The sequence below is a fragment of the Euwallacea similis genome, chromosome 20, assembly GCF_039881205.1.
Source record: "Euwallacea similis isolate ESF13 chromosome 20, ESF131.1, whole genome shotgun sequence".
Taxonomy (NCBI): Eukaryota; Metazoa; Arthropoda; class Insecta; order Coleoptera; family Curculionidae; genus Euwallacea; species Euwallacea similis.
The window spans coordinates 3,078,623-3,105,360 of NC_089628.1; the positions used below are offsets into that span (position 1 = coordinate 3,078,623).

At 42.6% G+C, this 26,738-nt stretch overlaps 1 protein-coding gene across 4 annotated transcripts in view; it reads right to left on the minus strand.

The window, feature by feature from the left end:
* LOC136415733 (uncharacterized) overlaps positions 1-26,738 on the minus strand; it is a 41,142-nt gene that overhangs the window by 11,672 nt on the left and 2,732 nt on the right. The window contains exons 1-3 of one of the 4 annotated variants that reach the window (XM_066400506.1): positions 6,145-6,277; positions 1,031-1,336; positions 624-973 (exon numbers count right to left, since the gene is read on the minus strand). In XM_066400506.1, coding sequence (XP_066256603.1) covers positions 624-973; positions 1,031-1,319 — 639 coding nt within the window. In that variant the 5' untranslated portion in view covers positions 1,320-1,336; positions 6,145-6,277. Of the gene's footprint in view, positions 1-623; positions 974-1,030; positions 1,337-4,694; positions 4,763-4,899; positions 5,042-6,144; positions 6,278-26,738 lie in introns of those variants that run through there. The other 3 variants (XM_066400504.1, XM_066400507.1, XM_066400503.1) reach the window with 3 other exon arrangements.

A 26,738-nucleotide genomic window follows, 5' to 3' on the forward strand; every position in this document is an offset into this window, starting at 1 on the left:
TATGGCATTTCAAAAAATCCATACGACAAACACAAAATCACTGGAAACATGTCTTAATTCAAGACGAGACCGTCTGACAATCGCTTTTATACAGGAAGTCCGCGCCTTATCGCTGAATACACTCGTTTCTTAATGGCCCCTTGAAATATGCAACTATTCGTCGAGTTGCATAAAATCGCACCTAAACAGAGTACCGAGTCGCATGGTGGATGACCCCTTTTCCCATTCCTACATATCAGGCGAGCCAAAAAAATTCAAGAGCGCAATTGTTGATGTTTTTTAAATGTTAAGGTCGGCCCATAGGCACCGTTCATTACCATAATAATTCACAGTCAGAATGTGACTTGTGACATAATTTCGGTCGACGGTAGGTGGCGCAATCGGTCGTGGGCGCGCATACCTTTCAAACGTGAGCACTTCTCCTCCTTAATTATTCACTTTATCCTTAATTTAATATACGTACAGTGTTTGTGTGCGTATGTATATTTAGGAATTACGAAAGTATTATATTTGTACACAGGCTCTCGCTCTAGGCCGTCTGCCTTTAATTAGCGGCGCCGAAGAGGTGAATGTTGTTGTGAAACCTTTGGAGATGTAGGTTAAAAATGTGTTTGCTCGCTAACCTGCAGATATTTCCCCAAATTCTTTCTGCCCACCGGAGTCCTGTTGGCAATCCCTTTGTCCGAATGCAAATAGCTCCCTAAAGGCGTCGCCATATACCCGTCACAATTCCCCCCACCACAATCACTGTGTTCCTCATTGTTTTCTACAGCACTAATACGATTGTCGTTTGTTGTATCACGATCACTACCCGATAAAATATCATAATAGCACTTGCTGGCGCGTGTGCTCTTATTACGCGAAAATAAGTACGAATTGTTCTTGTTCACTGATGCGGTTTTGGTGATGTGCAGATTGCTGGTGCTGATCACCAGCTCGGAGTCTTGCAAGTTCGACAGCATCTTATGGATTCCTGCAATATAAACAGATCCTCTAGATCCCCTCTACTTAAACGACACAAACACCTCACCTGGCGAAATGATGTCCAAACTCTCGTTACTCTTATTCAGTCCGTTTGCTCTCTCCGTGTGTCTGAGGCTGCGGTAAAGCCGGCTCCTCCTCGGCCCCAGGGCCTCCTCGGAACTGAATTTTTTGCTGATCTCCTGCTCGGGAACGTTGCTCAGGATCTTCTGCACGCAGGGAGACAAGTGCGTGAAGCTGCTCAGCTGGTGAGAACGCTTGGGCGTGGACGTCTTATGCGGATGATCTACGTTTTTTTGGTACAAGTAGGCATCGAATGCGCCCATAATAGATGGCATCAGGTCCGGAGAAGATCCTGAAAGGGAGTTTATTGCTGTTAAGTCATACAAGGAGGTTATTGCGGCTCGATGCCGGTTAAGTGCTCAGTACACGGGAAGCAGGAATTTTTATATTAAGTATTATGTTGAAACTGCCAACTAAGGTTGTGGCAATAATAATAATGCATTTTACTGTGCGGTTGACCTCTAGAAAGACGCAGTTTCATATGAAAGTGTCTGTGTTAAGGCTGAAATTCCGTCGTTGCACTTACGCGATTTAAAGCGTTGGACACTGCAGCGTTACTGAATAAATTAACCTTTTCCTCTGCCCCTGGACAGACACTTTTACGTATCGGAACATATGTCAGCGCTCAACTACGTTTCAGAACTTCGTGCTTTTTTCTGAATTCTAATTACAAAAGTGTTTTTTCTCCGTGTGCACCATTTGTCGCTTCGCCAGCAAGCACAGCGGCTTTTTCTCGGTGTATGGTGTCATGGCGGAATAGACAATTCGACTGGCCAATGACAGCTCGTAAATATTCAAACCGACCAATCACGGCATCGTTTATTACTGCAAGCTGTCGCCGACGATTTGTCAACAGTGTCGAGGATGTAGCGGTAGAATCTTTGGTTCGCAGATAAGAGGTCGTGGGTTCGCGTCCGGGGGAGGACTATACTTATTAATATATTTTTAAATCCGAATTTGTTCGTTATTTATTTATTTATTTATTTACGTCCGATGATTCAATTTTTGTCGAGTCACCTGATAACAATCGAAAATCGAACGTTCGCAATGATTATTACTCACTTAGTAATAATAACATAGTAGCTGCCTTCATGTGTAGTTCGCTTGGAAGATTTATGCGGTCGGATGGGACATGCCTAAGGGCCTTCGCATAATATATCCGAAGACGGGTAGCAATCTCGGATCCACGTAAACGGCTTAATCTAGTGACTACTGTGCGGTTTAATGGGGCCTGTTTTTACTGGATTCTGTCTCAAAGGCAATAACATTAGTTATAAAGTGTCGCCCTAGCCGAAGTGCCAATTAAAACGGAATATTATCGAGTGAGGCCGGGAAAAATCTTCAGGCGCCTATCGGCAAATAAAACTCATTTATTCCGTTTACGTTACTTTTATTATGTTGATAATGTTGGAGAGAGCTCGAGTTTCAATATCATCGAAAGCAAACATGTATACACAGATATCTAGGACTTACGAGGCATTAAAAGGAATTCTAAAGTCGTGCGCCCATTATGAAGGCCAATCTAATTGGTTAGGCAAACATAAAGACTTTCGGTTCTTGACCCAAAAGGGGCACGTTCTCTTCCGTCAAGCTCCGAGCGATGGCTTATCTTAGAGGCTCTGTGAGAGTCGCTCCCAGTTTTTCGGGTGGTCATCGAGAAGTGCGACACTCCCCCGGCGAAGGAAAATCGAATGAAGGTTCCCGTAGTAACTGATAAATACGTTCACTACGGCAAGAGCCGTAATGGTACCGTTTTCGTGCCGAGCCGCAGTGCCCTTTTTCTGACCGCCACTGCCACTGGCACGGGGACCTACTCGAATGCGAGCGCAGAGGCCGAAGAAAGCAGCATAATTAAAATTGAAATATGCAGATTATGGATGCCTTCAATTTTGCACGCTCCAAATATAAGGAACGTCTCATTAGAGGCCCATAAAGCTTTGAATTCCTAAACGATACAAGTTAGTTTATTCGGAAAACCGGGTTGTGTTTATTCAGCATGCATGTGCACGGCAGATTGCGTTTAATTGCGTCGGGTGCATTCGAAAAAACAAACAGACAGCGCCGTTTTGGCTTTGGGTTACGGGAAAACGTTTAAAAAAGGGTTCTGTGACGTCTGTGAATAAACTGCCAGGACCGGAAGCAACTTCGAAAATAGTTTCACACATTTTGTCATTCGTAATGGAGAGCATGAATTGCCGATCAAGCGCAGGACCGGCCTTGACCGGTCCGACGAAATTTTTAACCACCCCCTCCCCTCCGCCCATTCCCCAGGAAAGGCCGCCGCCCGACCTCGCCCCCTCGTAAGGCCGGCACTGTGCATGAATATCTACGAACGCTATGACTATTTTATACTTTAGCATGGAAGACCTCGGCTCGATACAGGGCCAGTTATGTTCGAGAAATGTCCGCAATTGACGGAAATCGATGTTGCGCTGGGACAATCCACGAACTCAAGAGTCCATTATTCTCGAAGAGGTACCCGCGTTACGAACCACATTGAGTCGAAACTCCAAACCTAAGCACTGGCAACCTCTTCATTGGCTGCGCTACCCGAGATTTCGCCCTGAGGGCTCCGCCAGACGCATTCAAACTACAGACGCGCTGAACTAGGAATATAAAAAAATTAGATTTTAATGTGCGGTTTAGCGCGTTTAAATTTTGTCGATACATTGCGAGTCTGATGGTGCCCCGGGGGCCGAAACGCGGGCCAATGAGACGGTTTTCGCGACTGAGACTTCGGGTCCCGGCTCGATTTTACCCGAGGATAACCGAGTTTAACGTCGTTGATTTGACAAGGGCGTGTAGAGAGGACCGTACAAAACCGTATAACAAAAACTGTATTAAATCCCTACATAAAACTACCTCTAAGTGGTACCGATGCGAAGGTCACTATTTACATCAATTACTGGTTGTGTGGCAACTCAGGTGATAACCCCGTGAGGCCGGTACTGATCGAGCGTGCCGTTTATTGGCTGTCTCATCGTTCTTGGTACCATAAAAACCGGACGGTTCAATTGAAAAATGGACCTCCTGTTTTTGATTAGTCAATTTGGGCTCGATTAGTTGACTGTGGCTCTTACCGACCGCTCGTGAATAATCTCGGAAATTAGTGAATTGACAGGCATGCGAATAAAAGTATTTCCTACGTGGGATCTAGGTCAATCTAGAACGATAAGAAGCTTAGATGGTTTTCAGCGGAAAACTATGACTCCTCAGGGCCGTGGAAGCGAGCTCGTCACATCACTGGAGACGCCTTTAAAAATTGTGTACATTAGCACTGGAGGATAATTACGAAATCGTATTAAAGTAGCCCGATATGGACTGTTAATTAGGCTGCACGAAGGTCACCGATACGACTCGATGGCGTGTCTACACAACTCCACATACGTGGAATAGTTTCCACCTCGCTGTGTTATTATTATTATTATTATTAATAAAAATGCAATAAGTATCGAGTGAACATCTGGATTATTGTGGCGGCCTTTCACCCGAATTAATAAGGCAATTTGCGATATTATTGCTTGCAATGCGTTATAAATATGTAATGAAGTAACGAGACGTTAAAGCAAATCGTTAAATATAGAAGCATCAGCAGGAATTTCCGTGATAACTGGAGAAGTCTCCAGCAGGCAACGAAACGTAAAGCGCACCTGCCAAAACCGATAAAAGGGTCAAACCATTAACATCCCGTCAACTTTAACTGCCAGCAATTATCCATAGAAACGCTGATGACGGTACCGATCAGAATCACGCTTTCCGTACGGGAACTAGCTTGATGGTACACATTAACAATTCGGCCCTAAACGATTCTACGGAACTGCGCCCATACCACCCTCCCTTCTAGCCGCAACATACCTTTGGGATCGGTATGGTTCCTCGTGGAACCACCGTACATCCTGCCTAACTGTGCAACACCCCCCGGCGAACTACCCCGCTTCCACTCACCCCCCGAGAACACTCTAGTACTGAAGTGCTATTACGTCAAGGTCGGCGAAGACCTACGCGAGGTGCGACCATCGGAGAGCCAGTACGCGATATTGGTAGACTTTAAACTGAATTGTTTTAGTCTCATGCGTATAGAAAAGCCGATGCTGCGACGTGGCAACAGCGCAACCGCATGGAAGAACAATTGGGTGGATGGGCCGCCGCTTGGCGTTGGAAGTACCTTAATGGTTAAATCTCCGATTTCGGGGTGGTTCATAGCCATTATTGATGCACGCAGTGCGCCATGTGAGACAAAATAGGCGGCATCGTCACCGCTCCAACCTCTTCGAGCTCCATAGCTCTGCACTTGCTTTGAACCGGGCAACAAGAGTTACTCATGTATGAATCACTTGAATTCTAAATATTATCGTCATTTACCATACAGTAGTTGATTGTTGGATAGACGCGAAGCGACGGTACCAGCGCCGTCTTCCTCTCGTTCTAGAACGAGAGGATATTAGAGTTTGAATGAATCCTCCGCTGACCACCAAAAATGTTTCGCCTTCTGATTGGCTGACCCAATAGTGGTACCACCTGAGGCAGGTGCGAATAATTTGATTTAAGGAAGAGTCAAAAGCTAGAACAGACGAAATATTGCATAGTGAAAGTGAGATGCAGTGCGGCGATAAGGTTTAATAGTGGTTAAAAGAGCCTGATGGTGAACCGCCCACCGGTGGTTTATATCTGATTGAAACAAACCTACGGAGGAAGGCCGTGAGTGGCAGCTCTCATGGTGCCCGTTAGGGAACGTAGGACCGAATTTGGGAGGGAGAATTTTATTAAAGAGACAAAATCTTGTTATCGTTCTTGAAGTCGCGCATCGCTCGTAAAAAGCGTCAACTTGCCACCCGAATAGTATTCGCAGCCTGCCAAAAGTGGACGATTGACCGAGCTAATTTAGCCTCAGCACATGGAAAATAAGTGACGGACATGGACGGACCCCATTGAATCAGCAGTCTATTCCATTAATAATTAATTAATTATTTTCTGAAGGTATACCGAATTCGGGCCCAGCAGCAGTAGATATCTAGTGTCCGGACAAAACTCGTTGGACATATCACTATGAATACGCACCTAACGGTATCGCAACCCACTACATTGGTACTATTTACTTACATTGTAGTTAAACAATAGGAATTTCAAAAACACTTGTAAGCAATGTACTCGCCCACAACTAAATGGAAACACAAGCGATTATGTTTGATTAGAAGCTATAAATGCATCGTCTTGATAAGATAACGTGATGTTCAAGGTACTTTGTTATTGTCTCCCGGTTTGGGATAAGCGATGATTATTGTCAAGAATTTTCAATGGCACGTGGCATGGTGCCAAGGGGAGAAGATGCAGGTTTATTTGAACCAAACAGAGCAGTGACCTAACGTGAACTAACACAGCACTCAAAGAGGTATCACCTTAATCGCGTAAAGATCAAGGTACCATAAAGATTTAAGTTGAACTGCGTAGAAGGTCAAAGAAATATCTCAAAAATGTGCCCAAAAAATCGGAAAAAAATCAGAGAGTTTGGGACGCCTAGGACTTCAATGGGTTAGAGAATACATTTGGATATCACAGCTTTGCTTACGCCCATTTTACCTGAACCTACTATATTTAACTACACTTTATTATCTCATTTTGACAGGCCTGTCTAGGAGGTCAAATGCTTTTCCTGGCGAACAACCCTCTAACCCGCTGCTACTTCTACGATTTTCGGACACAGTGCGCCTTGAAATTGTGCAATTGCACGTTAATAACTCACCAACGAGATATAAAATGAAGTTTTGAAAGTTTCTTCCGCTGAAACGCCCGGATTTTGCAGCCGTGACAGCGAAGTTGTTGCCGATTAAACAATTGAAATTGTCAACGTCAAAACGAGTTGGGGCGCTTTCCAGATGAAAAAAAAAACAGCGCGTAAGCGACGCAAATGCTGCGTCATCGAGAGTACTTTCTTGGAGGGGATTTTTTCCATTATGTGCATCAAATTCGAATTCTAAAAACATTGATGTGACTGTTTCCAGAATGTTCTAGATTATTTCTGTGAAGATGGACGCCTATCGAATCAACCATAGGGTCAAGATTAAAATAATTTCCGACACACACACACTCCGCATTTACCAATCCACATTATTTGCTTTGAATATATAAATACCCCTGCAGGCCTCGACACTAAGTACCACCATTACACATAAATATTGATCTTAATGCAGTACCTCAATCCCTTATCGCAGTGAAATTGGAAAAAGCACACGCACTGGCTGTCACAACAAGGCAATAATTTCCATCCCGAGAAGGGATAATTTCTATTATCTAAGAGCGAAATATTAAAATTATACGGCATCGATATAATTTATAGTCGTTGGTACTTTTATAAATCGATAATTGCCAGTTGGAGAACCCGCAGTTCTAGAGACGACCGCCGGCTAATGAAGTGGTCATAGTTTTTTGTTGGCCAGCCAATTGGAACGCCTTTTGTATTTTCTTGTGGATCATTGAGTCATGGCGTGGCTGCAACTCACCTGAGACAACAAACAAATCATTTGCAGGAGAGATAGATCAATAGGTTTATCGTTGGAACCTTATGCAATCCTAAATTATTATTGACATGTCACGTGTAAACACCCAGTATTGCATGCGTGTTAGATCAATCAAAACGTCATTGTAAATTATATAAGCGAAATCAATTTTTTATTCGCGTAGGATTTGCAAACGGTTAAGCTCCATTAGACACCATTCAAGAGACGTAAAATCGAGGTTGATTTAAAAAAAACCTCTTGAATCGAAGTTTAAGATTTTTTCTGCACATAAATGAGAGCAGGACCCAATTATAACAACTCAAATATATCTTGCATAGTCACCGAACCGTCGAGGTCAGATATTAGTATTGGACGGTTGTAATGATCACAGCCACCTTTGTCACTCCCCCCTAATTTCCTGCCCCAGGATAAAAATACGGCTATCTTTTATTTTTCATCGCATGTAATAGACAAGGACGAGTGTATGATTTTTGATTGAGGACAATTGACATTCTTTTCAGAGACACAGAGAGAAGTTGATGCTGCAGTGGGCGAAAAGGTCAATTTTAACGGCCAAAATTGGTAAAAATCTTGAAATTATTTTTGAAAACAACGATTCTCTTGTGCTTTACTGCCTCGAATTGATCTCTGAATCACTTCCAACAAAAATGATCCAAAACGTAAAGACCGAGCTTAACTGTGGAAGGTATGACATACACATTGTTGCTCAGTTACTCGCAACAATTTGCCCCGCAGTGTCGCAAGGTGTATTCCATATCTGCACGCAGGATTTTTCAAAAAGGACTTGGGGTATGCACTATGGAAAAATCGCACCTTTCCCCAGCTATCCATTTCCTCCTATTCCGCTAATTACCACCCTCGCGTTCGGTAATCTAACTTAGCCAAATCACGAAAATTACCTATAATTAGCCAGGGAAAGCAAAAACGGCTGTAGGTGTCCAATGAAGTGAAAGGACTCAGATCCCCTATCAGGAGACAAAATCGGTTTTTCTTCCTGGTCGTACTGGTCGATCAATATTTCCGAGTCCCCGAGGTGGTATCGACGTTTTTGATTGAAAGATTGCAGCCCATAAATTTCAGCACAATGCACAATACCTGGGGGCAGGTTACACAATCGAGGGCCAGGCACCCATTTTCTCTCCCTCGTCTCCGCCGGCCTTGTGCCATTTGCAGGAGATGGTCAGTTTTAATGCCAAACTGTGGGTGTCACGCTAATCTACTAATGGGACACAACCGGCAATAAATCACCCCTCGTTTTACGCAACTATATTGCCGAAAAAATGATTAGTGAAAGTGCTCTTACCGGCAGCCTGTAAATTCACTCTTAGTTGGACACATAATATATTTCCTAATTTACAGAGTATTTACATTCGATAAACGGGTATTTGCGTCTGCCCACTATCATCTCGGGAATGATTTACATGCGATGACTTTCCTTATTCCTTTTCATTGAGTACCCGCGGTGGGCGGAACCGTCTGCAAGAAATTCCGCATTTTCTGTGAAATATTGTTGAGGAAATGGCGACAGTTCAACCTCTGTGGGACCCTTATCGATTATCTTGACGATCATCTCTTCACTTTATGCAATTCGCTTTATGCAATGAACAGCAGCTCATAATTGAAAATGCCCCCAGTAAACGGCATCACTATTGCCGATGTGTTATAAGAAAATTTCTCTCCATGGGGCTAATGACGAGTTAAACGAGGCTTTTCTAGAATCAATATCTATCGGATTAAATCAACAGTCTTCGGTTCATCAACGTTATTAATCCCCATTAGGAAGTCGCGAATTGCACAATTTTTTTTGTACGTATTAGTGCGTAAATCGCAATATCGAGTTGGTTGTTTGTATGCTGGATAATGAACATGCATACATACCTGTCATGCTTTTGCCTATAGATGAGCATAATATGGTGTACTTATAGAACCATATTCAGTAGAACCGTCAGACAAACAAAAAGCACTGGAACCCGACAGGGCAGAAGCCCCGAGGAATTTACAGGCCATATGGCCGGTACAAGCAGCCTGTCTTGCCAGTTCGATAGACGAATCGATCAAAAATCAATGTTCAATTGATAAGCCATTTATATTCCACAGACAAGGGACGATGTTATTCGGGGTTTACCGAACGGCATTTTCCAGTCTACATGGCCATTCTAAAGGTGTGAGGCATGATACTTTCTTACATGCATTAGTATAGTAAACGTTTCAACACGGCAATTATTTTAATTGCTTATACTACACGGCATATGGCCGACGTTACAAGTGACTCATTCACTTATTTATTTCTGATCGAGGCGAAGTAATTACTCAATATTATATTGTCAATCTGCTAATATATTAGGTCAATGTTTTTGCTGCGCCTAGGGAGACAGGAAATGATCATACCGTTTTCATTGTCCAACGCGTTTTTCTCGAGAAGGTACAGCTCAACACTGACCCATTAAAATAGTTTTAAGGCAATCTGTACCGGCCTTGAAGTATTCGCAGAATTGTGCAACTCTGCGTGTTTGAATATTACACGTAAAAATCGGCATGACTCGGGTCGCAATACGTCGAGATTACCCAAAACTATCGGTGCAAGATTGTTCATTTTGTGCCATGAAACTGCAGTGACCTACATAAACTATTACCGAGGGAAAGACTGGATTTGTTATTACTTATCGTTATCTCTCAACGGCTTTGTCAGAGTCAAGATTCTCGTTAATTTATCTTCCCTGTTTACCTTCTTGCCACGTCACTGTTATCAGCGCAACTTATGTTTATATTTTTAACAGTGTGTCGTGCTTTCACCATCGAGTCAAGAATCAGCTCCAAAAATGGCCTTTAGGAAGAATTACTATTAAACTCAAATATATTTACTTACACATCATATTTTGGGGCCGAAAGGACGCGAAAGTCTCCTTACCTGAAACAAAAGAAGTCGATTACGCAACATCTGAAGAGAGGTAAAACGCTTAGCAATATTACTGCAGGGCAAGAAAAACTGTATTATCCATGAAAATCCAAATAAACAAGCTTCTCGATTTATTCGCACGCAATAAACTTAAATCTACTCTAGAAATAGCTTTAGATTAGATTATGGTAATAAACCTACTTGCGTTGTTTGATATTAAAGTCTGACTCAAGTGTGAGAAAGGTGTATTTGCGTATTTCCTTAATTTAATTCGCAGGCAATTTCTGGTTTAAGTGCCAGGAGGAAAAAAAGGCAGCTCCCCTAATGTTGCTGCCATCGCTTGAGGGCGCGTTCCCTCTTGATGATCATGGCGGGAATGATATGAGTCTAAAGAGGGGATAGAAAAGGCGCAAATGAATTAAAACCACTCGAAACAAAAACAACCAACAAGGAAGAAACTTTCTATTTTCTATTTAAGCAGCCAAGACGGACTTTCGATACTTTACGAGTCAAGTTGTCGGTGCCATCTGAACGCCCGATCACCATTTACACATCAGATAAGCATCGCAGTCTATTTTAAATAAGATGGCTTGTATCTTCAATGAAGATCTGGCAATCCCACGCCTAATGGAACCACCTGTTAGCAGTTATGTTGCATTTTAATATATTTTTTACCGGACATATGGTCCGGCAGGGTCAATGATTTTTCCAGGAAATTTATGGGTTTCGAGAGATAGCTGATCAGGAACCTGTGCGGCGTCATCGTCGCTTTAACATCAATATTCCGGTAGCTCGCTAACAAGATGGGCGGGGCGCGGCATCTAATGAGCATTGTTTCTTAGGCTGGTTTTCGCCGAGATTAGTCCCATCGCAGTCAACAATCGAGAGTTCGGCGCCCGTGACCATGCAACTTCGTCGCTCGTTAGGTACCATCACCAACGTAGGGGGTCCCATTTCTTCTATTGACTTTCGTCTGCGCATCTCATTATCCCTCTCACTTATAGGTAGCGGATGATGAACTGACCGACGCCCCCAAAACTCTGCAATTTCACCAAGATCCCGGCAAACACATTAATCATCCTAATTCCGGTCTTTGACGGTGCATCGGGGAACGCATTAAGAAGGGCGGAGCCCCTGGGTAATTAACAGCGTGTATGACTTTTACGTGTTAATCTAAGTTCGATTTCCGGGAAAGCTTTTAGGCAAATTGGGCGCCTTGTCTAGATTAAGACGTCACTGGGACCGCACAGTTTGGCAGCGGCAAACCAGAAGCTTTTTTGATTAATGTTTGCTCTTAAGATGAGAACGAAATCGACTTATTAATAGCTTAAAGAAATTAAAATTATGGTCAAAGTAACCAACGTTGGATGTTCAAAACATTGTTTCCATGGGGGTATTTAAAGATTTCTCTTGTAAACGAATTGTTCGTATCTCCCATCGTTTTCAAGATACCTGTAGAACTTAGACGCGAATTTATGGCACTAGAGGAAAAATTGCCGTTTTGACTAATGAAACTATAATTTGCCACCACTGTGTCACTGTCATCAGATTATATCCATCGCACATCTGGGCCTGTGCGCAAACCACAGTTGTTGCAGTGGTCCTGCTTATCTAAGTAGTGAAGTAGGCTTTGGTGGCAGTTGACACGTACGTTACATTTGCCATGTCTATTTAAGAGTGTGCATTAGAAAAAGATGGTAATAAAGTTACCGCAGCTAACATTCATTTGCGTCATAGGTCGTGCGAACAGTGACGGCAAATGAGAGTTTAAAGAGAAAAAATTGAAAATGCTTCCTTAATTTCTGTTTCTTGCTAAAATCGACCAACTTATGAATACGTTCATTGAGGGTCTGAAAATGCGTTCTGAAGCACTCGACATGCTTCTGCTCAAAACCAGTAGTCTCCTGAACGCACAAAGGGAATAAGAGGCCACGCCTGTAAAAACATTGCTCCAGGTGCATATGGGCCCAATACCCATAAAAAATTCATCGTTGGCGTGTTGGAACAACCCAAATGGACCATTCAAAGCACTTTATTGGCTCTTCAAAGCGTTTGGGACAACTTCGTAAATAACCGAAGAGATGGCCAGAAAGAGAACTTTAATAATCAATTATCGACAACTTATGGGAACCGCGAGCTTGTAGGGGACCCACACACGCTCTCAAGAGGATTTCTGATGGTCAAAGTGCTTATTCGAATGCATATCTCGGACGATATTGTGGGGCCGAGTTTAATGTCAAATTCCCGTTCTTGTCCTAGAGATGGAAAAATGGTCTATTGTATCGGGGAAATGTTAAGGTGCGATACATAAAACATCAATAATCGAAATGCCAGGGTATAGGTATGCGTGCATTTGAATAAATTTTACGCAATGCATCGGCCTAATTTCTGTTTGGTGTGTTATAATTCTAATTAAGAGCACAATGGGACAGAGTTGCATTAATCTCGATGGCCTAGATTTGAGTAGGCGCCAGGCATGGGACAACGTCTGTAGTTAGCAATCCGTGATTAATGCAGACCAATAAATCAACAGGTATATGAACAACAAACAAAAATCTCGAACAGTTGATAATGACACTTGTTACAAGAGCAGCCACTTGTCAAGAGAGGTTGCGCACAGCTCCAAACACATTACCTGTCATTTTCAGAAACAATTAACAGACGCAACGCTGTCACATATCTGGACTGTGATAATTTCCTTGATCAATGCTGTAAGTCGAACGCGCGTGTTTGCCCTAAGCATTACGGTGTCACTGTTAAGAAGCATTAACGACAAAAATCAATATCTTGTTACGGTTGTGTGTGCATGAAGCAATGAGGAGTGGCTTGCATTGTTTTGCTCCGTAATTTAAGCCATCGCAATTATGATTTCACGCCAATGTTTAGCGCCTTAGCCCGCAGACACCTGGTGACAAGTTGACAAGAAAAATTATGGCGCTCTCGTTGTTCTTTTGAGCATTTTGTCACGCACTCCATTCTCTGATATAACGACATTACGCGTTGCAGTTTTAATAATGCAACCTGGACTATTTATAGCCGCCAAAATGCCGCTCACAAATCCCCAATAACTACACCAGAAATTGGTCCACACAAGCTTCGAGAAACTGTTATTTGCGGTAGACACATTATTTGTTTTATTTCCTATTGCCGCGCAGCTTAGATAATTTATCGGGCTTAAGTAGTTTGGCCTTTAGATGGCGCTTGGGCCTACATGGGCGGCTCGTTTCCAGTGGGTGGATTAATCTCTTTCTAATATAAAGGCTTTAATTACCTGCTCGAGTTAATCACGATCATTTCAGCCGCAATCTGCGGCGTGGGCTACGGACATAGAGCGACGATAATAACTAATTAAAATGTTTAAGAAGTTTTCGATGTAAAAGCGGAGGCCCCCGATCAGCGAGTGTTTAGGAGAATGCTACTGTGGGTGTCCTAGAAAATTCGAGAGTATTTGGGCGAATTTGTGCTAATTCCATTGCGCTGTCGCCCGGTCCAAGTCAAAATTGGCAGCGTTAATTGTCTACGCATTTATCAATTAAATTAAGAAATTAATTTAATTTAATTTAAAGTGATTCATTATTCCCAAACCTTCCTGCGACTTAACGATATGTAAATTGCGATTAGACATGTGATAGCTTTATTAAATATACACCATACAATGTTTAATTACCGCGTATCTAATCTCATCTGTTTAAGTGGAATTCCACTCGTATCCTTTGCATGTCACCTCTAAAACGATGGAATCTTGGCGCATGTTAATACATACGGCTTGAAATATTCAACTTTCTATATTGTCACACACAGCGATTTGGCTGATGATCACAGGCACCCCAATGCAGGTACGTTTTATGGGGGACGCATGGGAAGGGTCATACGGTTACCAAAACCTGCGAAATAAATTACGATCCCCGTAGGGGCGCAGTTCAATATTTAGGCAGGAAAAGGGATGCCGAGAGGTTTAGGGGAGGCCCAGCCCTGCCCACGCAGGGCCGGGCCTTCAATTCGATAAAATTGAAGGGAATATTTGATGCAATAAGTGACCTTTGACCACAGCTCTTGCAAGCGCTTAAGCAGTTCTCGGAAATAATCCGTATTGCAAGCCGACTAGTGCAATGCACGCATCCTTTCTGTCACCAAAACGGCGCAAATTTAGCTCATTATTTTTAGAACGAAAACCCTCATTAGAGCACCAAAGTGCACTGCCATGTAACTGTGTAACATATCGCACGCACACGTTACGAAATGGCAAATGTAAGCGTGAATAATTCAATTCAAGGATACGTTAACCTTGGTTCAGTTGCCAAGATTTTAAGTGACAAAGAGTTTTAAATTTGTCGCCATTTCGGTTTATTTCCTTTAAGCACTTCGCTCGGTCATTATTCTTCCTGAAGGCAGATTTTAATTGCTGAAAAAGGCCCCTTTTAATTAGTGCGACATGTGTTTTGAAAGGGAACTTGTTTGTAACACCACAGGGAGGGAAGGGGGGGGGGGGGGGGGGCGCTCATGATCAATTAGGTTTTCCTTGGGGGGTGGAGGGAAAATAGGGTTATGGAAAACGTGTACAAAACGGTCGACCGCCTCCAACTCGTCACCACCTCAACCTGGCAAGGCTAACTTGTGCAAAATTTTTGAGAATTTGAAGTGACTTCAACATGATGGCTCATTATCTTATCGCTATTTACGCGGGAGCAGCAATAAAAAAAACGTTCCTCACTCGACTTCAAGTTGGTAAAAGGCTACTTTTGCGATACTCCTCTGCTTAAAATTTCCAAATCAGAAGCGCCTGCCTTTATGAGTCTGAAGTCCATTATTTGCAAAACTCAGCTTATCACGGATTTGCTACTTTAACCTTTATTATGCGGGACGCGCATGACTGTCCCAACTAAAACAAATCATTTTAGTCTTCGGAAAACCTAATAATATGTGTACTGGAGGTTAAAAAGGGGCACCGCATTGGGTAAATTCTAGGAGCAGCCGCCAGCCTTATGGCTTAATATAATAAATTGCAGACAAACGTATGATTATTTGCATTAAAATCACGACGCTCTTTGTTGGGTGCTCCGAACCATTCATTCGTGTAATGTTGGATGAATATACATGGGAACCGTATCTTGGGATACAATTCCTATTATACCCTTTATGGAAGTCGGTTCGTTGCAACACACTGGCGACAAATCACGTCTTCACTCAGTCTACCACGGGCCTTTCGATGTGTGCGGCTAATTACGATCATAATGATCTCGACATCAAATATTTGCATGTCTCATTACTTTATCGTGTTTATCGTTCCTATCTGAAAGCAAACTTAATTTCGCAAATATTGTGGCATTTCCAGGATCCAAAGGGCAACGAGATGACCCTGCCTTGAACCTCGGCTCATCAATGCAAATTGCCTGGCCATGACTGATGCCACGAGATATATGCGAGAAGATAAATTACGGAAAAAGAAGAAGCGGGTGATAAATAGGTCTTTACCTATGCCATTTGGTGGTAGTACTGGAGATTGAAGATCATGCTGCGGGCTGATGGTGTGCTTTGAAAAAACAACCCACTTAAACGGTGTAATTTATCGCTTCCTTATCAGCATTTTTCCATTATATAATTTCAACTAGGAAATCACCTTTCGTTGGCTGAATTGCGCTCTATCGCGATATTAACCAGAGGCGGCTCTTGAAAAAAGTTTATTTCAGGATTTGAAGTCTGTTTTTGAACCTTTCCTATGGCTCAAGAGTCTCGCAGGCATGAATTAACAACAGGCATTTGCGGTTGACAGGGGCAGCTGTTGACGCGGCGCAACAGCTGAGATCTAGGGGGCCCCATTCAAGTGGGTTTTGACCATTTCCTCTGATTGTGTTTCGGTTTTATTGTCGCACCCGGCGGTGGGCGTTGCAACGGCACTCCGGCTACTTTTTAGCATTTCCATTATCAAAGTCCCTTTATAGGTTTATGTGGTGATGCAAATATCTCCTTTATAGCCAAAGCTGGTAGTAGAACTGTGCTTGTTTCGTGCAGCCGGATGTTGTTTTGGCCCACGTTTGAGAATAATAAATCAGACAATTAGTTTGCGCATTACAATGCCCTCTCATGCAGATCGTGGCTCTGGCTGAGTGATGACTCTGTTGCTGGGGCATTAATATTAAGAGCCATATTAGACCTTTTTTCCAAATATCGCCAACATATGGTTTACTTGCTCTGCCGCAAAACGCCAATTCATATACATACCAAGTATTAAATATTCCCTCATGCGCTTATTCCTCCGATTTCATGGTAGTATTCCGGCGTACATTGGCTGTACGTGACAAAATGGCGAATTGACCTAGGGTCGGACAAAGCCGATTTTTTCGCGACGTGACCAGGAATACCATTATTCCACCGTGTCGTCGGATCGAATCGGAATCCTATTGCACTTGGGTCACTAAACTCCAAAACAAATATTAGTTCTTATCAGCATCTGGTCTTGGGTTTCTGTTTGGTTTGGCATACTTTTTAGGAATACCCAATGGGTATTTCATAGACCTTAGACCATTGGGCAGAAGCAAATGTATCCCCAAGCAGTCGTAAATCTTACCAGATTTATTTGACTTTAACTGGCAGAGGTTTATTGTTGTCCATTAAAGCAAATTCCTGGTCTTAAGCAAAAACTCTGAGCGGGAATAAATTGACAAAAAAGCTCTTATTCACGTGTATACCTAACGCACGGTTATGATGAATGAACGGACTCCATAAGGCATGAATAAGAATGAATTCTTATGAGTGGGCCATGATTTACGCGTTCATAGGATTTTCGACGCCGTAAATTACAAAACCATTACCATAAGCTATGCGGCACGTTTGTTAATATGTTGTCACGAAACACAATGGACTGTCCTGTGACGTATTTTAATCCGGCCTCATATCGTAGGTGATAAGACTATAAAGAATGTGTTGTGTGGTAGGTACAGCAGAGTAAAGACGGAAGAAAGAATAAGCATTGTTCCCATAGAATGGTATATGTCGTTTTAGTGTGACACATTCAGGGTTTTGTATGGAGGAATTTTTACTTCAGGACAAGGTTTTTACGTGCGGTTCACAGGATTGATATCAAAGGAATGAATCTCTGTCCATTGATGTTTTTAGCTTGGAAAGCCCTTCTCTTAGGAATATAATACGGTGGCGGATGCAGTCTATCTGATGTGTCTTTGCGTCTTCAAGGGTCAATATGTTTTATTCATAACCCGATGCCGGGGGGTTTACGTGAACAATTACACTTGGAAAACATGTTTTTGATTTAATTAGAACGCAGTAATAATCGAAACTTGTCAAAATATCCCGAGACTATGCATGGGGCGCTGCCAGGTCCAACTAAAGAGGGATTCAAAAACTTCTTGCTTACCAACTTCTAATGAGGGTAATGAGAATTTCTGCAATTAATTTTAGCATTTTCTTTATTAATTCTCATTGTAAAATTTATTTTTAACTGCGGTTTAACTTAATAAAAAACTGATAACAATATAACCACACACATAAAAAAACAAAACACAATCGGAGGCGTCTCCCGGTCATCCTGCACGCTTCTAACGGGCCGGACGGATCTATAAACAGCATCCGATTGACTCGACGGGGTACTTAGGGTAAAAAGGGCAGCCGTTTTGCTGCATGTTGAATTTTTACGTTTATTGTTCTGTTCAACAAATTTTTTGATTGTTACATAATTTTTCACGTCAAAAAGCGTTCAAGAAAATATAACCCGCGAACAAACTCTTATACCTGGTGGAAAACTGTTTCTAAATTTAAATCTCACGACGAAAGTTTAGACTATATAAGGTGTGGTCACGTGGGGGTTTGAGTGCTCCCAAGCAAGATCGGTTCAATTGGGGCAGAATTGCCAAAAATTTGTGTTTAATTTGGCTTTTTTTACAATCTTACATTCTTGACAGCTCTTGGGGATGCCATATGAGGTTCATGATGCGACGTAAAGATGTCGCGAGGCAAAGTGCGTTCGCGTACATTTCGTTGTCGACTCTATTATCACGTACGAAACGATGCGCAACTTGGAGGAAACTCGCCACATTTTGAACAGTTCTTACAGAAATAGTCAAAGAAGGCCCATCCGCTCTCCCATGTCCCGTCTTATCCCCTGTACGACACCAAAATCGAACCATGCAAGGTAAATAATTCCCCTTCATACCGTTCGAGCTCTTAAACTAGCGGATGCCTATCGAAACATAGGCAAAGTGAGAATCGAATTTTCTTCACTTCTTCATTCACAGACTCATTATAGAAGGTATGAGCGGTGTTGAATGTGTTGACCTGCTTGTTAGTGCCTCAAGAATGCCGACCGGCGCCAAAAGTCGAGAGAAACAACTGGAGGCAATGCCCAAGTGGCCGCCTTCACGTCCGCGCTGGTCTCCGCGATTTTTGTCGCATAAAACCGCAATTACAGTCGTTCTAATTGCTAAATGTGGTTCTGTCTCAAGAGCAAACCTAATAAATCAATGATATTAATAAAAGGGATGCCACTCAGACGCCATTAACGTGATCTAAAACCAATAAAGACACTAAATAAAATGGAAGCGATAAATTATGGTGAAATACAAAGTATGTTGTCCCATTAAAATGGCCGTTTTAATGAGACAGATTCCGCCGGGTTTGTCGATAACAAGGGGACCCTTGGGGCGATGCAGTTTTTGACCCCGGCGCATCATCATCAGCGTGTGCGAATGTTTCGCTGGCTGTTTTGATTTAACACCCCGCAGATCGTTCAATGTCGACGTCCGACAATGAAAATATTGACGGGTTTAACGAGGTCGACAGCGGCTGATCCAGTTTCAATAGCTCGTCTTTGACCCCGTGATATCCTTCCTGTTTTAATTCCTATTGTTATCTTCTTTAACGTCGGTGCGTGACTCGAATTCTCATACCTGCAAGTCGATCGAAGAATATCACCGAGAATTCGCCGCATGTATCATGCCGAAGCCTTATGAATATCCATGCATAGGGGCAGCTCGACTTTCACTGCATTTTTAGTTGCGCCGCTTCGACTTAGCGGAATTGCCTACTTAGATCACCAAGAGTCCCAGAAATCGTGAGGCAAAGATCTCTTACGGAATCAGAGAACCATTACGGGACGTTATGGCCGAAACGCTGTCTTTATTGCCATGAAGAGCACCGCTTTCGCATCTCTGCGACACTTACGTCGGACTCGACGTTTTGGTCCTATTACATTTTCTTTACCTACGTTCCAACTCCTGCTCTCTTCTTCCTGAGGGCACTCGATCCATCTTACGTCCAAAGAAACCGTGCGAAGCCCCACGCTCGTTGCGTAATCGCCGCCAATGTCACTAACCTGCAGTACCGGGGTACTACTGACTGATGTTTAACATGACCATTGTTCTCAGGCCACTCTTTTCTCTAACTAAACGTCTGCCATAGATCGGGTCGCCTCTGTGAGAACAAATCGCGAGGAGGACTGACTGACACCGGACAATGTTTGCGATGGTGTTTGACGACAAACAATGGGACCCGACATCGCCATATGCGGCATTTCCAGTCCGTGGTAGGTTCTAAACATAGGCCTTCTGGTTTTTGCCCCTTTTTCGTCGAGGATATAAATAAATCTCTTATGGGAATGGCCGGAGAGACGTTGGGTACCGGGCCAATTCAGGCGAAGCCCAACTGAAACCCTTTGGCTCGCCCCACGGCAATTTAGTGCGAAAGTGCCAATCTGATGTTCAACAGCTGGGAATCGCGCTCTTAAGGTGATTAATTAAGACATTTTTGTGCGGTTAATTGCGGAGTACTTCTTTGGCTTCCCTCGTACCGCTCATCAAGAAATCTCGTAAGGTCGTTGGTACCCGATCATTATCTAATCTTCCTTATCTGGTCTATACTTCAGTTTCCGACGTTCTGAAGAGTCCAGTTGGTGGGCATAAATTGGAGACGTTGACGTAAAAAAGCGCTTTCTTGGTAGTGATTTTAAATGGGTCCATTTGTAGGAAATTATATAGGATTATATGTTTGGAAAAAATGCAATTAAATATGTTAAATTGCGCTTCAAGTCAAACTTAAAGCGCTATTTGAAGATGATGATGGTTCTGAAAATCCGAAACTTCGCATTAAAAAAATTTGGTGACACCTTCTCTGGATGGAAATTATCTGGATTCAGCCAATTTGAATAATTCTCCAATTGATAGAGCCATCTCGACTTGAAAATCTGCAGTTACTGTGTTTCCCTGAAGATCAGGCCCGATCTTTTATGAATTTTTGCTGCAAAAAACGCGTCAGAGCTCATTTGAGGGGGACGTCTTATTTCTCATGCACAACAATTGATGCTTGTTTAAGTTCTGGAACATCGTCATGATTTTCCACCATTCGTCGCGTTTTAATTTCCTTTAAGATTGGCCTGAATTTCTCATGTTGAGCAATAGCAGTCTCCTCAAATGAACTCTTCTGGTCCAGGTGGCCTGCTCGTAGGGCGCTAACATTTTTTTACAGTTATTTTACTCCATGGATTCTTCGTCCAAGTAACGACTTGTCACTGTTTTCCGTACGCAGATAATTTCTAAATGGCTCCATTCCTGAGGAAATCATTATCAAGTTTTTCATGGTTTTAGCACGATGAGGGCTGGCAGAATCTCACTTTCAAAAACATAAGTACCCGAAACACGTTCGATTTCCTTTTTCTTGCCGCCAGAAGTGATCAAAGAAGGGACTTTTTTTGATCATTACATCGACACGAATTGTAGGGAATATGAACCGCTGAAGTGCCCTTGTGACACCGCAGATTCACCCATAGTAATCACGTTCGAGAGTAGGTATATAAAGAAGTCGATATTCACCTGACTGTCTTCCAACTCGAACAGTCTTATGATGCTTTAAATTCGTCTGGTGGTACGACTAGCTGTGGTGTCATTGCAAGAGTAAATGCTCAAATATCAGCTCTACCATTAACCAAACACTTTACTCCTTAGTCAACAGTCCATTCAAACATGATGTCTTCCAACTCAGGCAATGACGGTCGTCGACCTGATCTACACTTCCACTTCCTGGCATTTTCGCAACTTTTTTCCTTACAGAAAACTGAGATTTTCATTGCCAAAACGGTGGATGAATGTAAATTAACTAAAATTGAGCATGGCAAGCTTACGTTAGGCACTGTGTGCACATCCCCATTCGCCACCTGATCAATACGCAGGCTGGGAAAGGAGACTCCCCGAGTCATCCGGTTGATCAAGGGTGCATTTTAGGAGTAGGGCTTATACCCTTATGATTTTTCCAAAGTATTAGAAATAACTGTGTCAGACTTATTTTTTAGTTAGGTCTTATTTTCGGGGAAACACAGTACCAAACACATCAGACGAATGTCAAGGCAATTCCTGCAAAATTTCCTGCCTGATCAATCCCCGCAAATACACGTCTCTGCTATGGCCTTTATTCTTTTTGACAAACTAATTTCTTCGACTTTTTGCCCACACTTAACACCTTCACCGGATAAACCTTGACCATCAACGAATTTAGCCGGCTCATTGGAAACCTCAAAAAAATGTCAGATTTCAAAGCGTTTATTGTTAAGTCATAAAACCTGACCTTACTGCAACAAACAAAATGAGACTCTGCGTTATTACTTCCGTCCGTCGTTATAGCTGTTAAAGCGATGTTACTTAAAAGCCCATTACGCTTATATTACTAACGATAAAGATTCCTTGCAATGGAAAACCGCCGAAAAGCCGCCTAAAAAAGTGCGCAGCCTTGAGCTGATTACTTTATTTACCCACTTTTGTGTTTACTTAATTGATACAGAATGCTTGTTTTACCCAGTTTTTTCGCAATAAAAGTGTGTTTGTTGAAAATGTTAAACAAACGCTCTGATATCCTCCGAGTTGTCTACAATTAGGGGCTGTTTGTATATAGTTATGAGACCCCCTAGGTGAGCTTGAGCTGAGCGCGCAGACGAATTTGCAACACTTACGCAGCTCTTTCTCAGCTACTTCTGGCTGATACTTCCTTAAAGATGTTTTGCAATTTTCAGGTAACGTTCGCTAGATAGCAAGTCCTTAAGAGGGATCAACGAACCGGCGGCTTATTGAACTCTGAATTTTTATTGTTTGTTTATATTTGTGTAAGTCAATGTATTTCTGGCACGTCTATTTCTGTTCGCTCGTAATAAAACATTTTACGGTAAACTGCCGCCAGTTCGTCTACTTCGGACAGCGATTCAGTAAATTTTTCCTTTTGTCCTTTAGCAGAGGAATAGTGCGTCATCTCGGTTCTCTATCAACTTTTCCTGTAAGAATGCCTGGTCTGATTATTATGATTTCCCTAGCTCGTAGAGCGCTTAAGCAAACATTCACTGGCAAAGAGACGCGCCTGTGGTTAATTATGGCATTAATATGTCATCACTGCGCTTGCTTTTATAATCATAATTATGTCAACTGCTGTATTCATAAGAGGAACTCACGACCGTTTCGTCTCGTTACTTTCGCTCAAATCTTCATCGGCGATTAAAAAGTTGGACCGTTTTATGCCGTACAAAGCTACGTTTTAAAATTTAAACAATTCCGACTGGTTCCGGAAAATCGCGGCTCATGCCCGGCGGTGGGATCTCGAAAATCGCCAGAGATAAAAAATATTCATAAGAGGGGCTCGCGTCACAACTGCATCACCTCGTTACTTTCGCTCAAATCTTCATCGCACTTATTATTACGTAAAGCACAGTCTAATTAATTGAGTTATATAAAACACTGCATTCTTTTCCCATGGAACCTTATCCCCATTTGGTTCCACTTGGCAGCAGTCCCCTTCAAAAGTGAAACATTACACCCGCCACGCTTTCCCTTGCCCTTATAAGTACCAGATATTTTCAACCATGAAACGCTCTTTGTTTTTTGCCTTTTTGAGGTGAAACTGTCATCCTGGGGATCGTGGTCGCGAGGGCCCCAATTACAGCGAAAAAGTCTAGACGTGGCGTTATTGTTCTAAGGCTGGGCCTTCATGGAATGGTAAATTACTGTAACACGAAACCAAAACCAAAAACACACCTCATAAACACGGGGTCCTAATGATACGGTGCGGCTCAAGACTTTCCACCATTAGCGAGGTTCATCCGAGTCCCTTAGCAGCTGCAATTAACTCTTCAATGGGTGGCAATTATCGGTAACAAATTCCCTGGCGATGAGAAGGCGTTTTCGGTTAATTGCATTATCGGGATCAGCTTTATTTAATAATAAATTAAAACGTGTTTTGATAATACCCACGTTTTGTTGCAGCTTCTCAAGGAATAAGTTATTGGAAACGTTTCAAGGTGCTCCTCTCGACGACACCGTGCAGCTGTTTGTGTTTGAGTTACGTAAAAGCGTTAAGTATGCGTTTGAGGCGGATTGTTCAGTTTTTCTGTTATTTCGGAATAATACTTCACGCACAAGTGCGGGTAGAAATGCACACTATTTTCGGTTGCTGACTAGAGACAGAGCCAGCAAACATCAAGCTGCATGCATTTTGGTCAAGGTCGGCCTGAAGAGAGTAATTCTGTCACCAAAATGTCAAGAAGGATTCTCGTCCGAGCCCTTCGCCAAGAGCGAATTTTACTTCTACTTAGTTTTAATTAAGAACAATGTGCAATTCCGCCTTTGCTTGTGTGTGTTTATTCCCAAATAGAACGGAAAGAAAAATATATTAAAGTCTTCACAAAATCTGGATGGAAACCAACGGCGGGTGTGACTATTTTTCCCTTAAGGCTATAACTTGCCCGATGTGTAACTTTCATGCGTAAGAAACCAACTCGACAATGAACAACTACTGCTTTTTTTTTGGTTTTATCAATGTCCATGTGGAGCAGTGACAACTAATGGAAGGTCGTACAATGACCGTGAGACCGCTACAATCGCAAATCTATTGTCCTGCGACAGGTATATAGACGTTGTACTGGGGGAATAACAACTAAAATGCTGAAAATAATCAGCTCGGTTCAGGAATACCTACGCGTTGTTTTAGCTGAAGATTATCGGAATCAGTTCGTCGGGGGAATGTAAATATTTATGTGCGAATTGCTTATGCGAATCGGGTGATTTTTAGCAGATTGTGGGAACTTCTGGGAAATCCAAACTGAACCAAAAAAAATTGGTTTCTTAACAAGTCCCTGGACGTGCAATCGCGAAATCTAATAAATAACATGAAAGGCGCCGGCGAATGTGTCAGAAAGGTACGATAAAGTACCAAGGCCTGTTGGGTGTCGTCGATTCGGGTGTCACATGGTGAAACGACTTCCCAGATAAAGGTAGTTAATTATCGTCGCCCAAAAGCGTGAAGCGCCTAAAAATCGCCATAAAATCGAAAAAACGTGACGTGGAGTGAATGCTGTTCTTTAGCTGCGCGCCCCATGGGTACCTGGAACCGCTTTATTTCGGACGAGGCCTTCGATATATTGGGTAGCCCGATAAATTCGCCTCTAAAAAGTCTCTCCTTGTAGGTATACCTACCATATCGTGGGCGTTTGCCCGGCATAGTAAATCACCCTGTGGTACGTGCTGGGTGGCATCTGCGTAGGCAGGCACATCAATATTAACTTTTAATTTGTTACACTTGAAGCGTCTCTTGCCGACATCTGCATGGGTGTCGCTTTAATAATGTATTTCAATCTTCGATGGGAAAAACACGGTCATCGGTGAAAAGTACCTCTTGCTCCATACGAACTTGAATGTAGTGATTAATTAGGGGGGCTAAGAATCTTCACTTTCTTCCATTCGTTGGTATTCGAGAGCGGTTAATATTTACCGAAAGTGGTTTGCGGGAAAAATTACCAAACGCGATATCGTGTGTTGTCGGCAAAAACCACTTCAACCTGTCGGCGGTTGTGTTCGGGAGGCCTGCTAAATTTCGCGGTTTATTTTCAACGCCCGAGTGCTGAAAACTTAATGGGTTTCAACTGGCGGGGGACCACGGGAGGGGGCTTTGGTAAAGTTTTCCAGGAGAATTCTACTGGCGTAGGAATAAATCAGGGGTTAGGAAAAGTGTTCGATAACCACTATAAAAATATTTTATGTCTGGACACTGGAACTTACCAAAATGTAGAAATCTGGGCATTCTATGAGGGCAGCAAGCTGCTATTATGACCATAAGGTACATATTAATGCACTAATTAATAGACACATTACTCACTAAAAATCGATTATACGTTAAATTTTTGAAACAATTGACGGTTGCGATCAAGTCGCCTGTGTTCCAGCCTTCTGGCTCCCTCTAGGATGTAACCGCGGATTATAAAAAATCTCCACGAAAAACAGTTGAACGGTAGCATCTGTTCTCTTTTGTTTGTGCCTCTGCGTTTTTTCTCATAATTCTCGTAACATTAAGTGCAAGAATTAGTACGCACTAAAATAATCACAATTCCAGCAGTGTTCGAGCGTAAATAACACGCAGGTAAAAGCTATATTATGCATTAATAGTCTACAACCTATGTGAACATGTCTATAACCCCAAAAACTTGTGTGACATAACGCGCCAATTTGCGTAAGACAGTTGCAAACGCTATTTCCATTGCTAGTGACCTTGAAAATCAATAGCAAGTTCATTTTTAAGTTTATTCGAAGATTTAATGGCTAAATTTTGACATAAATTAATATGCATCGGTATTTTAAGATAAATGACGCACGCTGCAATATGTCTGCCGAGGCATCGTCCATAGCCGCCTCGCATACCCGCATCCCCAAGCCTTTAGCATCCCTCGACCCGCTGTTGATCCTTCTTAGAATTTGGTAAGTACAACTTCATGATTACATGCACTCTTCCATTGACCTACGCAGTCCATTGGTCCCAACACCTATATCTCACGAACTCCGTACCTGTATTCCCATTTCGCGCTTTGCTTAACTGTACAAAAAAAATCCGTTGGTAGTGTCTTTATGGGCGCCACCGGCCAGCAAGTGGGCAGGTAGGATTTACGGGCCAAACTTCTTGTATACGTAGGGCTCCACGATTTTTCATTCCTTCTGGGCTGGAAATGTTTATTTGAATGCCCTCGGGGTAGCCGAGGGTCCATTAGCATAATCTCGGTGGACAATTTTACGGCGGGTTTACAGTTAGAAGCGTCGCGTTGGCCGGCCGTATGTGAAATGCCCATGCATCAAGGTGCGAAGATGGGCGACAATGGGAGATGAGGAATGGTAGGATATTGATATTTTGATAGTGCCAGTACGGTTAGGTTGTAAATTTAATGGAATACGAGGAAATAACCTTTTCTGTAGGCATGCTCATCAATTTTGCTAGAAATATGTGGCCGCAGGCCCGATGGAGAGAATATAATTCGTAGCGAC